The sequence below is a fragment of the Cucurbita maxima genome, unplaced genomic scaffold (assembly GCF_002738345.1).
Source record: "Cucurbita maxima cultivar Rimu unplaced genomic scaffold, Cmax_1.0 Cma_Scf00029, whole genome shotgun sequence".
Lineage (NCBI taxonomy): Eukaryota > Viridiplantae > Streptophyta > Magnoliopsida > Cucurbitales > Cucurbitaceae > Cucurbita > Cucurbita maxima.
The window spans coordinates 1,177,194-1,191,677 of record NW_019272045.1 but is presented as its reverse complement, the minus strand read 5'-3'; the positions used below and the strand labels follow the sequence as shown (position 1 = coordinate 1,191,677).

Below are 14,484 nucleotides of genomic sequence, written 5' to 3'. Positions count from 1 at the left end.
TATATATATATATATATATATATATATATATATATATATATATATATATATATATATATATATAATGAAAATTGTATTGAATACAAAACGGTTGAATTCAAAGATTATTGGGATAAATAAAATGGAATTATAAAAGCAAAAAAAAAAAAAGATGCACGTGCGGGCATGGCTGTGGCTGTGGTGCGCTTTGTAGGCTTACGAGGCCAAGTGCTACGAGCCGCTACCCAACGGCCAATGCACGCACTTGGGTTCTACGTCTTGGCCCTTGTGCTTAGGACTTCAAAAGCCAATCCAAATGTGAAGAAGTACGCTTGGGACTCTCTTTTGATGATATGAAAAATGTGGGGTTCTGTGCAGAAACCCGATATTTTCGAGACGGTACGCTATCCACGGATAACCACATAATTTCTACCTCATACCCGACATCAAGTTTGGCACAATGTTGATATAAATTTGACATGAAAATCAGTCGATTTTGGGTAGTTTGGTCAATGGTTTGATCTGTCTCATCATTCCAATCAACTCAATTGATTTAGTTTTAGATTGTAAATAATCGAGCATGTAAACACGTACTCGATATCAATTTAGACCTCGTCAGATCAAAAATAACCAAGCACGTAAATACGTACTCAACATCAATTTTGATATAGATTTGACATTTAGATTGCTTTTCTCTACCACGTTGGTCGGCTTTTTAGTATTTTGGTCAATGGTTTGATCTGTCTTGTCATTTCAATCTACTGTGGAAATAACCGAGCGTGTTTACGACTCTACGCTCTAATTGGGATTGAGATTTTGGGTTCTAAAAGAATGGGTTTCAAAGAATGAAATAAAAATATAAAAAAGTAGATTCCATTGCATAAAGGAGAATAAGCTGACCTCCTTCCTTTTTCTATCACCAGCACTGAGTGGAAAAGAAAAAGAAAAGGCTAACCCAGAAGAGTTGATGGCTTTGCGGTCGGGTTTGTCCGACTTGTTGATCATATACCCTGCAAAGAGTAGGAGTTTCGTTCTTTCAACACTCGAGCAACACCTCTTAGCCACCTGTTCGAGAAGGAAATCACAAACGACTCTCTAGATAGAGTGCGTTGGTTGTAGTAGCTAATAGCACGAGACAAGTCTTGATTTGACAACTCGACAACAGGGCAAGACTCGATATCCAGAGAAGAATAGATAAGACGTCCACTAACGAGACTAGACTATACTACCCTGCCTTCTTTCTACCGACAGATAACCCCACACTCGAACATGACCTCTTAGTCGCCTGTTCGAAAAGGAAATCACGAACGACTCTCTAGATAGAGTGTATTGGTTGCAGTAGCTAATAGCAAAAGACAAGTCTCGATTTGATAGCTCGACAACGGGGCAAGACCCGACATCGAGAGGAGAATAAACAAGACGTCTACTAACGAGACTAGACTAGACTACCCTGCCTTCTTCTACCTATGGACAACCCCCCACTCGAACAAGACTTCTTAGTTGCCTGTTCGAAAAGGAAATCACAAACGACTCTCTAGATAGAGCGTGTTGGTTGCAGTAGCTAATAGCAAGAGACAAGTTTCGATTTGACAACTCAACAACGGGGCAAGACCCAATATCGAGAGGAGAATAAACAAGACGTCTACTAACGAGACTAGACTAGACTACCCTGCCTTCTTCTACCCACTCAAACAAGACCTCTTAGCTGCCTGTTCAAGAAGGAAATCACGAACGACTCTCTAGATAGAGCGTGTTGGTTGCAGTAGCTAATACCAAGAGATAAGTCTCGATTTGACAACTCGACAATAGGGCAAGACCCGATATCGAGAGGAGAATAGATAAGACGTCCGCTAACGAGCTAGACTAGACTACCGGTCCAAATAAATGCCAAAATGGGCAAGGACAAGTATAGTACAAGGAGAAGGCACTGTCCAGTACTAAGAAACTGGAGTGTAAGTGGCCACTCATCCTGAACTTTCAGATCATGAAAGCAGCAGAAACCAGAGAAGAGAAATTTAATAAACAAGGTACAATTTAGGCGCTTGATGGTTACCATCAAGCAACAGTAATCTTTGTACAGATATATCAGATGAAGAAGATAGAACATGCATGGAAATGGAATTACGCCAGCACAAAAGCTACTCTAAGTTCTTGCTGTCAGCTAAATAGAAACCGAAGATCTTCGATCGACTGACTCAAATTTCTCAGTAATTTTCCAGATCATGATGATCTATTATGCAAGAATGAGATGAAGAACAATGAACAGTCAACAGTTCTATAATCTTCGGAGAAACCGAAAATCTTCGGTTCGACTCAAATTTCTTAGTATTTTTCCGGATCATGATGATTTACTATGCAAGAATGAGATGAAGAACAATGAACAGTCAACAGTTCAGTAATCTTTAGAGAAACCAAAAATCTTCGGTCCATTCAGACTTTGGAGGCTCAAATTTCTCAGTATTTTTCCAAATCACGATGATTTACAATGCAAGAATGAGATGAAGAAGAATGAACAAATCAACAGTTTTGTAATCTTTGGAGAAATCAAAAATCGTCGGTCGACTAAAATTTCTTAGTATTTTTCCAGATCATGATAATTTACTATGCAAGAATGAGATAAAGAACAATGAATAGTCTAACAGTTCTGTAATCTTAGAGAAACCGAAAATCTTTGGTCGATTCAGACGTTCCCCAAAACTCAAATTTCTCAGTATTTTTCCAGATCATGACGATTACCATGCAAGAATGAGATGAAGAACAATGAACAATGAACAATTATGCAATCTTTGGAGAAACCGAAAATCTTCGGTCGACTCAAATTTCTCAGTATTTTTCCAGATCATGATGATTTATTATGCAAGAATGAGATGAAGAACAATGAACAGTCAACAGTTCCGTAATCTTTGGAGAACCCAAAAATCTTCGGTTGATCCAAACTTTCCCAAAAACTCAAATTTCTCGTACTTTTCCAGATCATGATGATTTACTGTGCAAGAATGAGAAGAAGAACAATGAACAGTCAACCGTTCTATAATCTTTGGAGAAACCGAACATCTTCGGTCAATAACTCAAATTTCTCAGTATTTTTCCAAATCACGATGATTTACTATGCAAGAACACGATGAAGAACAACGAACAGTCAATAGTTCGGTAATCTTTGCTATGTCCAATCCAAAAAGAAAAAAGCATCATGATTCATTAGTGGGTTCTGGACCTTTCTTTTTCTTGTTTCCTTTACTTTTCTTTTGTTAAAATGGAGCTTCACTAAAAGATTCTCCACACCATTTCAGGAAAAAGCATTCAAACTTAAATCAACTGATTGCTTTACATGATGAACAGAACATGTATGTACAGTGTCAGAATTGATATTGAATCTAGTCTAGCGTTTGAAATATGGGTTGTTTCATTACCCACAAAATTATATGAATGATAAAACAGAGGATGGTATGAACTTCACCTTCCAATTTACATATTAATTTGTGTCCTATGTATCAGAATCCAGCAGCTCCAGCTAATGCAAGAAACCGCTTTAGCATCAAGGCATCTGCCATTGAATGTATTGTCAGGCATCATTAAACAATAATCGATATCTCAAGTTACTACCAAATGTTACTTTTAGTGTCTTATCATATCCCTCAGGGCTTTTGAGAATTTCATTGAAAGGATTATGTCGCTAAAAGCATATCTATACGTGAGTGTTTGGCCCACTGAACTAATCTTATCAAACGACTGTTTGACTCTATAACATTTGGTCGCCAAGATGTCTCGTCTTGCCTCCTTAGGGGTTGTTAACGAGCTTCCTATTCCTACAAGGTGGTATACTATCTATGAATCCGTGGAATTCTTTCTTTGATCAATTTCATCTTTCGGCTGGAGGAGGGAACGAAACATTCCTTATAAGGGTGTGAAAATCTCTCCCTAGTATAGGTGGGGTTGGACTGGAGGAGGGAACGAAACATTCTTGACGAACGAATGAAAGTGGATAATATCTGCTAGTGGTGGGGTTGGGCTGTTACAAATGATATCAGAGCCAGACACCAGGCGGTGCGTCAGCGAGAACGTTGGGCCACCAAAGTGGGTGGATTGTGAGATCCCACATCTGCTGGAGAGGGGAACGAAGCATTCTTTTAAGGGTGTGGAAACCTCTCCCTAATAGACACGTTTTAAAACCGTGAGTCTGATGGCGATACGTAACGGGCTAAAGCAGACAATATTTATTAGCAGTGGGCTTGGGCTATTACAAATCGTATCAGAGCTAGACACCGGGATATGTGCCAACGAGAACGCTGGCTCTCAAGGGGGTAGATTGTGAGATCCCACATCGACTAGAGAGGGGAACAAAGCATTTTATAAGGGTGTGGAAACCTCTCTACTAGTAGACGCATTTTAAAACAATGAGGCTGACGGCGATACGTAACAAACCAAAGCAGACAATATCCGTTAGCAGTGGGCTTGGGCTGTTACAGTTTTTCTTTCCCGCCTCTACCAACAGGGACGGAATTGGCTCGAGAGTAAAGAATTTTAGCTAAACAACAGCTACTTCTCAGGAGGCTTCAATAGTGCAACCTTCATGAGTACCCTTTAGTTATAATCTTCTCTTCTATGACAGAACTAATTACTTTATGTATGAAAATTCTTCTACTGCAGATCTAACTATTCTTGTATGAAAATCAATCTGAACTTATTCAACAAAGAGTTCTTGATGTGATATCTACACGACAGTGATGACACTCCCTTGTTCTTAATAATACTAACTGCTTTGATGAATTTTAGCTGAGTATTCGTACTTACCTCGAACGGAGAGCCGAAAGAGAAAAGTTTTCTTTGTTCATCGGTAGGATTCAACAACCACTGGCAGAACATCACAGCTGCTCCAACAACAGATAGAAGCGACAGCATTGCTAGAAATCCAAAATGCGAAGTATCGTTGGCGATTATTGCAACTCCCAACATTATCGACTCCGCTAAACTAGCGACCGAAACCTCTGTTGATGCAATGAGATTTGTTTTCGATGTCGGAATCCCAGTTTGAAGAATCTGTTGCCCCACAACATTATATGACATGTGTCCCAACCTAGATAGAACCTGTATAAAATATGAAATGAGTATCTGATGCGACACATTTTGAGCTAATAGCAGCAGGAACTGATTCTTACGATCATAGATAAGAAGAAAAGAAGAGGGCTCTGCTGGGAAAGAGAGCCACTACAGTACACAGCAACAGCAACTGTTAGAAGTGCAGCTTGAAATATTAATCCAATTGCTCCAGCCTGACAAATGAAGCTATGAAGTGCATGAGACTATGTCGAAAATATAGAACTGCACGGAATTACGAGAACGATAATAGAAGAAAACGTGTCTAACCTTCAAAATTCCGAATTGCCTGACCAAATTTGCTGATACAAAGGTTGCAGTAACACCCATGAAAGCACATAGTCCACTAAAACCACCAATAATTGATGGGCTAAGTCCTGTATGTTACACCAATCAAAAGCCAAAGAACAACTAATCAGAAAGCAGGTCGTGTGAAGTTATGATTCGTCAAGGGACGACGGGACAAAATTATATGATGTATAGCAATTCGTTATGCAATCTAGCTAAGGTTTTATACGGATAACAAAACTAAACGCTCACTAGACCAAAAGATTATTCCACTTCAACGAAGCTACCTTTTTTGTCGCCTACATCCGCTAAAAAGCAATAGAAAGAACCGCTCTTTGCTTCACTCAAGATGCTGTTTTATCCTATGGATTATAGAAGTTAACATTTTTCGGGACACCACGAAGTGCCCGGGAAAAGGGAAATGAGGCGTTAAGAAAACGAAAACAAAGCGCCCCTTTCCCTATCGGTCGAGTGGTCCAACAAAAGGTGGGTGCGCGTTGAAGCTACATCTGCTTGGCAGAACGAACTTAAAAATATGATGATTGTATCGAGCTTGCAGCAATGAATATACCTTGCTGAGTTAAGAACGCCGTCATCAAACTTCCCGGTGCGAGGACTGCATTGAAGTAGAGGAGCACATAGGCAAGGCTTGCAGGAAGAGCTGGTTGTTGCAAGTATTCCTTCCATCCATTTTTAATAACTTCTACACCCACATCCACTGGAAGCACAAAAGATAATGTTAGAAAAAAGAATGTATCAGAACGGCCTATTGATTGAATAGCATAATGGTTCATGAAAATTTACTTATACTCTCAGCATCAGGCGAGTTTACTTTAGAGGGATTGCTACAACAAGTTTGTGAGCATTTTGCACGATCGAGAACACCGGTGGAGAGTTGGTTCGTTAACCATGTAAGTACAACCTGAAAAAATGTGTTCGATTAACAAATTTACCTCTCGAGAAAGATCTCATCAGCACGGAAATAAGTAATTACCACAACTGGCAAGGACCATAACATTAAACCTGCAGCGAACTTCAAGCAAGTTACTGGGTCGTACTTGGAGAGGAAAATGCCAAATAAAGATGCTCCAACTATCTGCACATTAAGAATGTCTTAGTCAATTGTTTGCAACTTGTCGTATAGATACTTGATCATAACTTTAGGGAAACCTTGTGTAACAGCTCAAGCCCACCGCTAGTAGAGATATTGTCCTCTTTAGGCTTTCTCTTTTGGAATTCACCTCAAGGTTTTTAAAACGAGTCTTAAAAACCTTGAGGGGAAACTCAAAAGGGAAAGCCCAAAGAGGACAATATCTGCTAGTGGTGGGTTGGGGTTGTTACAAATGATATCAGCCAGACATTGGACGGTTTGCCAATGAGGCCGCTGAGCCCTGAAGGAGATGGACACGAGACGGTGTGCCAGTGAGGAGGCTAAGCCTCGAAAGGGGGTAGACACGAGGCGGTGTGCCAACAAGGATGCTGGGCCTCGAAGGGGGTGGATTGGGGGATCCCACATCAATTGGAGAAAGGGAACGAGTGTCAACGAGGACGCTAGGTCTCAAAAGAGGGTGGATTGTGAGATGCCACATTGGTTGGAGAAGGGAATGAAGCATTCTTTATAAGGGTGTGGAAACCTTTCCCTAGCAGACGTGTTTTAAAAAGCTTGAGACAAAGCCCGGAAGGGAAAGCCCAAAGAGGACAATATCTACTAGCGGTGGGCTTGAGCTATTAAAACATGTGACTATCTAAATGGTAATTTTTGTTAGAATGCAAGCATGTTAAAACAAACAGAAAATCAAAAGATCATATGGAGCTGGAAAAAAGTTGAGTTCAGAACACCCATTTACCTCACAGAGAAGGTCAATTCTACTAAGAACAGCATTAGCTTCTGCAAGTGCAATAGGCCTATTAATTCCAGCTAACTGTACATGGAAAAAGAATGCTAGTTTTAGAGACATTTCTTGAATAACAAGGATACAAATAGCTTAAAAAGAAACATACCAACACAACCCAGTCCCGCTCCATAGCAACCCCCAATGCTATTCCAGATAACCTCTCTATGGCACCAGCAAAAATCAGTGTAACAAACCAAGGCTGGAGAAGTATGGACGATGATGCAGCCGAACGTGGAACGGTATGGGCATAGATCACCATTGAGGCAGATAGCAACTGAGCAGCAGCCTGAAGGAAACAGAGAAACCTTAGATTGTAAAATGAAAAAACACCAGGTCATATTCAATATGATTTCTATATTGGGTTTGGCTAGTTAAGTTGTAACGGCCCAAGCCCACCGCTAGCAGATATTGTCCTCTTAAGGCTTTCCCTTTTGGACTCCCCCTCAAAGTTTTTAAAACGCGTATGTTAGGAAGATGTTTCCACACCCTTATAAAGAATGCTTTGTGTTGAGGATTATTGGGAGTTGAGTCCCACATTGGTTAATTGATCTTCCGGTTTATAAATGAGGAATACTATCTCCATTGATACGAGACATTTTGGGGAAACCCAAAGCAAAGCCATGAGAGCTTATGCTCAAAGTGGACAATATCATACCATTGTGGAGAGTCGTAATTTCTAACACTTTGTTCTCTTCCCCAACCGACGTGGGATCTCACAATCCACCCCCCTTCGAGGCTCAGCCTCTTCGCTGGTACTTCGCCCATTGTCTAGCTCTGATACCATTTGTAACGCCCAAGCCTACTGCTAGCAGATACTGTCTCTTTGGGCTTCCCCGCAGGGTCTTTAAAATGCGTCTGTTAGGGAGAGGTTTTCACACCCTTATAAAGAATGTTTTGTTCTCCTCCCCAACCAATATGGGATCTCACATAAGTTCCATGCATGCTCTAATATCGAACTTATGATATTAATGACATTCAAATGGATAAAGATACCTGAACACAATTCAGACAAGCATGTGCAGGTACTCTCGGGAAATTATCCATAAACTTCCCGACCAACGGACCTCCAACTATTAACGCAAGCTGCAAACACTTTCAACATATTAGAGAGCATCTCTCTTGCATCATGATTCAAAATGATTTGTTTGGATGAATAACTATTTACCTTAGTAAAGAATCCCATAACTGCTACTGGCAGAAGACTAGAATGAAGCAGAGCAATCGAAGTAGGCCACGCAAAATTCCAAAGCTGTTCGACCAAATTCCCCGCAATACATGAGGCATATAGAGCTATAAGGTCGAAGTATCATTTCGAGTCAGGAACGACTACCGAGATCAAAAGAAGCCATATAGTTCATGTCTAAATTTATAGCTGAAACATCACTCTTGCAAGCATTTAGGTATCTCTAGCACCATATGATAACAAACATGATTTCAGAGCTTGAAATCATGGCTAATAAAAGAATTCTTATTCATAAATCTCTGATAGTTAAACAATTTAGATATTAAACTCATTGCTTCAAAATCAAGAACTTGGGTTCTCATGTCTTAAAACTTTTGAGAACTTAAAACTCTAGTTGGGGAAGATCTTTGCCGTGAACACATGAATCTTAATATTAGTTTAGGATTATTTAGTCTATCACATCAATAAAATGGAGGGGGGGCGGTTCGTACCGTACAACCCAGCTGGATGAGCTGGAGTTGCTGCAAGAACATTCTGCTCCTCTTCAGATAGAACCTACAATAACATTAACAGAATAGATGTAATGCCTGATTTGAACTATGATCTTCTTCCATAATACAGCAAAAAAAACATTAAATCATAGTGAAAGAGAATTCCTCAGGCAGCATACAGGCAAAGTCGTCAAAAGACTATCGACGTAAGTCCTTTCGGTTAATAAACTCAGAGGTTCGGTCTGTAGAGTCAAAGTATCCGCCTCGAGGAAACCGGAATTCAATTGTACAATGGGAAGTGAACAATCAGCTTCTACAGAAGATAACACTTCTTGGACGTTGTCTTCAACTGAAACTTGGTCGAATGTTACATCGGAGTTTGTTATCGAACATTTTGAAATGACTCTCTCAAGCCTGAAGCCAAAAGTTTGCAGTATAGAGAGAATTAATCGCCAATTCCCAAACGAAAACAATATTTCAAGATTAAGAAAAGGGCTCATTATCCTAAAACTACATAATGTTTTGGTTTTGGTTTCCCAAAAGGCCTCGTACCAATGGAGATAATATTTCTCACTTATAAATTCATGACCATTCCCTAAACTAGCCAATGTGGGACTCCCTCCCAACAATTCTCCCCTTAAACATAGTACACTATAGAGCCTCCCTTGAGACCCATGGAGCCCTCAAACAACCTCCCCTTAATTGAGGCAATACTCCTTCTCTGGAGTCCTTGAACAAAGTACACCATTTGTTCGACACTTGAGTCACTTTTGACTATACCTTCGAGGCTCACAACTTCTCTGTTCGATATTAAGAATTCTATTGACATGGCTAAGTTAAGGGCATGGCTTTGGTACCATGTTAAGAATCACGACTCTCTACAATGGTATTATATTGTCCACTTTGAGCATAAGCTCTCATAGTTTTGCTTTTGGTTTCCCCAAAAGGCCTCATACGAATGGAGATATTATTTCTTACTTATAAATCCATAACCATTCCCTAAATTAGCCAACGTGGGACTCCCTCCCAACAATTCTCTCCTCAAACAAAGTACACTATAGAGCCTCCCCTGAGACCCATGGAGCCCTCAAACAACCTCTCCTTAATCGAAGCTTGACTCCTTCTCTGGAGTCCTCGAACAAAGTACACCTTTTGTTCGACACTTGAGTCACTTTTGACTACACCTTCAAGGCTCACAACTTCTTTGTTCAATATTTGAGGATTCTATTGACATGGCTACGTTAAGGGTATGGCTCTAATACCATTTTAGGAATCACGACTCTCTACAATGGTATGATATTTGTCCACTTTGAGCATAAGCTCTCATGGTTGCATCATATCAATGGAGATAGTATCCTCACTTATAAATCTATGATCATTCCCTAAATTAGGGGACTCTCTCCCAACAATCCTCAACAACCCTCGATAGAACAAGATTTATCAGCTAATTCATTGGCTAAGCTAAGATATCAGACAACAAATGCTGCTACATCTAGTTCATTTCCTCCTAAAATTATACCAGACAACAATATCTAAATGTTTTCATGTCTTTAAAGCTCTCATGGGCATTACCTGGAGCTGGAAGAAATACAAGTCTGATTCAGATTCTTCAACCGTCCACAAGAAACAAAGCGACAGCGAACTCGTGAAGAATGCAATGATTTTGAAAATTTAAAACAGCTGAAAGAGTGGGATTGACCGAGTGTGAGAGTATAACCAATAGCCATGGCTGCTGCTGCTTTAGCTCCAAGTTCAAGCTCCCAAACTTGAAGAGCCTACAAATGGAGCTTTGCGCACTCATGCAGCCGCTCAAACGCAAATCAGCAACAGGGTTTTCTTTAAGAACATCAAAAAAGAATTCCCAGAACGATTTCCTTATCAATATCAAAACCCCTCGTCTCAAATCGTCGAGGGCAATCGAAAATGCTTGAATTTGGGAGTAACCCACAATCTGTTTCTTGTTCAACAAGCTGAATTGAGAAAATTTGTGGGTAATGGATAGATTTTGGAGCTGAAAAGAAGCTCAGAGAGAGGCTTATCTTTGTGGTGTCGGCTTTTGGTTATGTGCGTCCAAGCGGACTGTTCAAAGCTGGGTGGCGTGGGAGAATTTTGAGCCTCAAGTTAGGTGTGATTCAGAGAGTTTGGGGTTCGTGGGCCAATAGAAATTTTACAATTTGGATAGATAGCTTAAAAGGTCTGCAAACGAAATGAATGGGAATTAATCGGTGTTCATAAATGGAGGCTGTAGTGAACTTTGTCTGATACCTTCAACTTGTTTTAGAACTCTGCATTTTAGATGAATCTTACTAAATAGGTATTTCATGAGCGAAATTTTGTAACTTTACCTTGTATTCAATTGATGGTAGGTTAAGCAGGATTGGATAAGCAATTATTTGTCAACTCCGATTTATACGGGTTGGGTTGAGAAAATCTTTTAGATTAACCCGAAATTTTGAGTTGATTGTGTTGGTGACCCGAATAACCCAAATAAAGATCACAACCTAATCCAACCCTCTATTTTCATATTGGGTTGGGTTGGGTTGGGTTGAGTTGTTCGGTTGTTGTTTTTAAACACTACTTATCTACAATGCATCTTACATTAATGACTAAAATTTCATCAAACGCTCAAATATCAAACATTCTCATGTCACAACGCATCACTAACATTAGTTACAAATTTCAAATATTTTTAAATTTCATAATAATCTTACCGTATGATGTGGTTGAATTGAATTGAAACTCTATTTTTGGGTTGGTCGGGATGACTAACCCAAAAAAATGTCAATTCCCGAACAGGTCAAACGAAAAAAAACGAACTCAACCCAATTTTTATGATTTTAATAAGATAATTTAGGTTAATAGGCTCTCGAGTGATCCAAACATCCCTAAGACACATTATTAGTTACTTTTATTTATTTATTGTTTTCATCTCATATTTATTTAGTTTTCTCTTTCTTTTTATTAATTAATTTGTATAAAGAGGTTTAAATTAAATTTATAATTTTATAAATTCTAATATAATAAATTAGATTCACTGTAAACATAATAAATATTTAATTAATTATTGTGACAAATATTAATTAATTATCTACTAATAAAATAAGGTAAATTTATTCAATTAATTATCTAATAGAATTCTAATTGTATTTAATTTTTTTTTATAATTATAGTCTTTTATATATTTAAACAAATAAGTAGTTATATAAAATAAAAACAAATGTTATTTATTTTTGTTTAAAAATTGTTTTAAAAAATTAATGGATAATAAATGTATTACATTAATAATAATAATGTGGCGGATAAATTATTTAATTTTTTTTCTCGATACATCTAACTCTTTTTATTTTATTTTTAATTGAAAAATATATCGACTCTATTTTTAATAGGCTATTTGACGAATCTCACACCCGTGAACAAGATCAACCCGTAATTTTTATAAATTTAATATGTACGTGAAAACACCACCTCTCCTCCAAATCTAATCATGTGACAAATTTAAAGTTGAAATTAAAAGTAAATTAAAGTTGTTTGATTTTTAATGATTTATATAAAACGTATATTATATATTAAAATATTTGTTTAAGTTTTATTGGGGAAAGTGTTCATATGATTCGACAACGTGGACTATCAGACCCAAATATAATTATATTTTCATCTGTTTGGGTTAGATTGAATTTTTTGAAATTTCAAAACTTGGTTCGGTTTGTGAGCTGACATTTTTTTGGTGGTGTCAACCCAACGAACCAGAAAATATGGTTACAATCCAATCCAACCGAACCCTAAGTTTTCATTTGGGTTTGGTGCTAGGAACTGATGAATCAACTGAACTCATAAAATTTTCATTTATTTGAATTCAACTCAACTCAAATAAGTTGATAACCCAACCTAAATCATATTGAAAACGTTACTAACCCACCAAGCCCTTCCTTCGTAGAGTCGTGTATTGTAAGTGTCCGAACCTACCCAGAGCAAGCCTCCCATAGAGGTAAATGAAGTTGGTGAGTCGTATGATGGACAACTATCGCATGCGGTTCGGTGAGGACTCACGACTCAGCTCTTAGTTAGTACCTCTTGGTTTCGGGATGGACCCTTTAACGATCAACGAAATTTAACCCGGAATGAATGTGGAGGAAAGCATGCCACATCTTTAAAAGAGAATCATAAAATAAAATGAAAAGAATACATACATACACCCACATGATTGAAAGTGGCATCAAAACATAAACAAAAACAACCACATGCTTCTCTTTCTCTTTGCTCATTTGGCTAACATCACCACTAATCATTGCCTTTCATATGAACAACTAAATTTTATCCACATCCTATTAGTGCTTGCCAACACATCCCTAATTCTATATTATTATAATAAGCTCGGGACAAGAAAAAACGAACGGGTTTGTATGTTTTAATTAAAGATGTTCGTTTAATTAGCGGGACCTGTCCCGAGCAGGGAGAAGATTCCCTATTTAGATGGAGAATGAGAGAGCGAGTGGATAACGTTTTTTTTCGTTAGATAAATGGGACTAGGGATGAATTATATTCTCAATTTCTTTAATTTTGAGACACTGATCGGTTGGAAAGGGAAACGAAACATTCCTTATAAGGTTGTGGAAACCTCTCCCTAGTAGATGCATTTTAAAACCGTGAGGCTGACGGCGATACTAACGAGCCAAAACAGATAATATGTGTTAGCGATGGGTTTGGGCTGTTGCAAATGGTATTAAAGCTAGACACCGAGCGGTGTGCCAGCAAGGACATTGGGCTTCCAAAGGGGTGGATTGTAAGATCTCACATCGATTGAAGAGGGTAACGAAACATTCTTTTTAAGGTGTGAAAACCTCTCCCAAGACGTCTCACTATGAGACTGACGACAATATATAACGAGCCAAAGGAGATAATATGTGCTAGTGGTGAGCTTGAGCTGTTACAAATAGTATCAAAGCTAGACACCGAGCGGTGTGCCAGCGAAGATGTTGAGCCTCCAAAGAGAATAGATTGTAAGATCTTACATCGGTTGGAGAGGGAAACAAAACATTATTTATAAGGGTGTGAAAACCTCTCCCGAGACGTGCTTTAAAGACTATGTTATAATTTTTTAAAAAAATTATGTCGGTAAAATATTATATATATATATATATATATCTTTCCTTATGAAATATATTAATTTCTAAATTACATGTTTGACCTCTATCGTTCAAGCTCGGTCTCAGTTTAGTTTATAAAATTTTAAAAGTTTTGAGTCAGTCTCTACTTTAGTTAACCTTCATATATCGTCTCTATCATAAATTCGTACCCGCTTCAAAACCCACTTTTTTCCGGTCTTAACCATATAAAAAAAAACGTCAATTTATCGACCACATATTCAAATATTAATTATTTGTCCATTACAATTAAATGGATAATTTAAGCATAAAATGAGTATATATTATGATCCATTAATGATTAAGAAAGAACAATTTTTTAATACTAAAAGATTGGAATTGCCTGGCTTTGAAGACAAGACATGGAGACAAAGTGAGGTTGTGCTTGTTTTAGTTGGTTTCTCTTTCCCAAC

The 14,484-nt window shown here is 38.2% G+C and overlaps 1 protein-coding gene and 1 long non-coding RNA gene across 4 annotated transcripts; both read right to left on the bottom strand.

Moving 5' to 3' along the window:
• Nucleotides 1-815: 815 nt before the first annotated feature.
• LOC111465767 lies at nucleotides 816-1,813 on the bottom strand. Its single transcript, XR_002714284.1, has 2 exons — nucleotides 1,648-1,813; nucleotides 816-1,044 (listed from the first exon to the last, which is right to left on the bottom strand). It is a non-coding gene; the product is annotated as an uncharacterized LOC111465767 (long non-coding RNA).
• Nucleotides 1,814-3,263: 1,450 nt separating this feature from the next.
• On the bottom strand, nucleotides 3,264-11,085 carry LOC111465482 (solute carrier family 40 member 3, chloroplastic). 3 transcript variants are annotated; one of them, XM_023109880.1, is made up of 14 exons: nucleotides 10,511-11,084; nucleotides 9,110-9,352; nucleotides 8,931-8,994; nucleotides 8,422-8,546; nucleotides 8,250-8,339; nucleotides 7,363-7,542; nucleotides 7,209-7,283; nucleotides 6,356-6,457; nucleotides 6,166-6,283; nucleotides 5,933-6,079; nucleotides 5,344-5,450; nucleotides 5,136-5,249; nucleotides 4,771-5,064; nucleotides 3,264-3,523 (listed from the first exon to the last, which is right to left on the bottom strand). In XM_023109880.1, exons 1-14 carry the CDS (start codon nucleotides 10,655-10,657, stop codon nucleotides 3,515-3,517), a joined length of 1,815 nt encoding a protein of 604 aa, XP_022965648.1. In that variant the 5' UTR covers nucleotides 10,658-11,084; the 3' UTR covers nucleotides 3,264-3,514. The 3 variants fall into 3 exon arrangements, with proteins under 3 accessions (XP_022965648.1, XP_022965647.1, XP_022965649.1); XM_023109879.1 differs by having other exon boundaries at nucleotides 9,110-9,344; nucleotides 10,503-11,082; XM_023109881.1 differs by lacking the exon at nucleotides 3,264-3,523 and having other exon boundaries at nucleotides 4,925-5,064; nucleotides 5,136-5,262; nucleotides 9,110-9,344; nucleotides 10,503-11,085.
• Nucleotides 11,086-14,484: the final 3,399 nt, after the last annotated feature.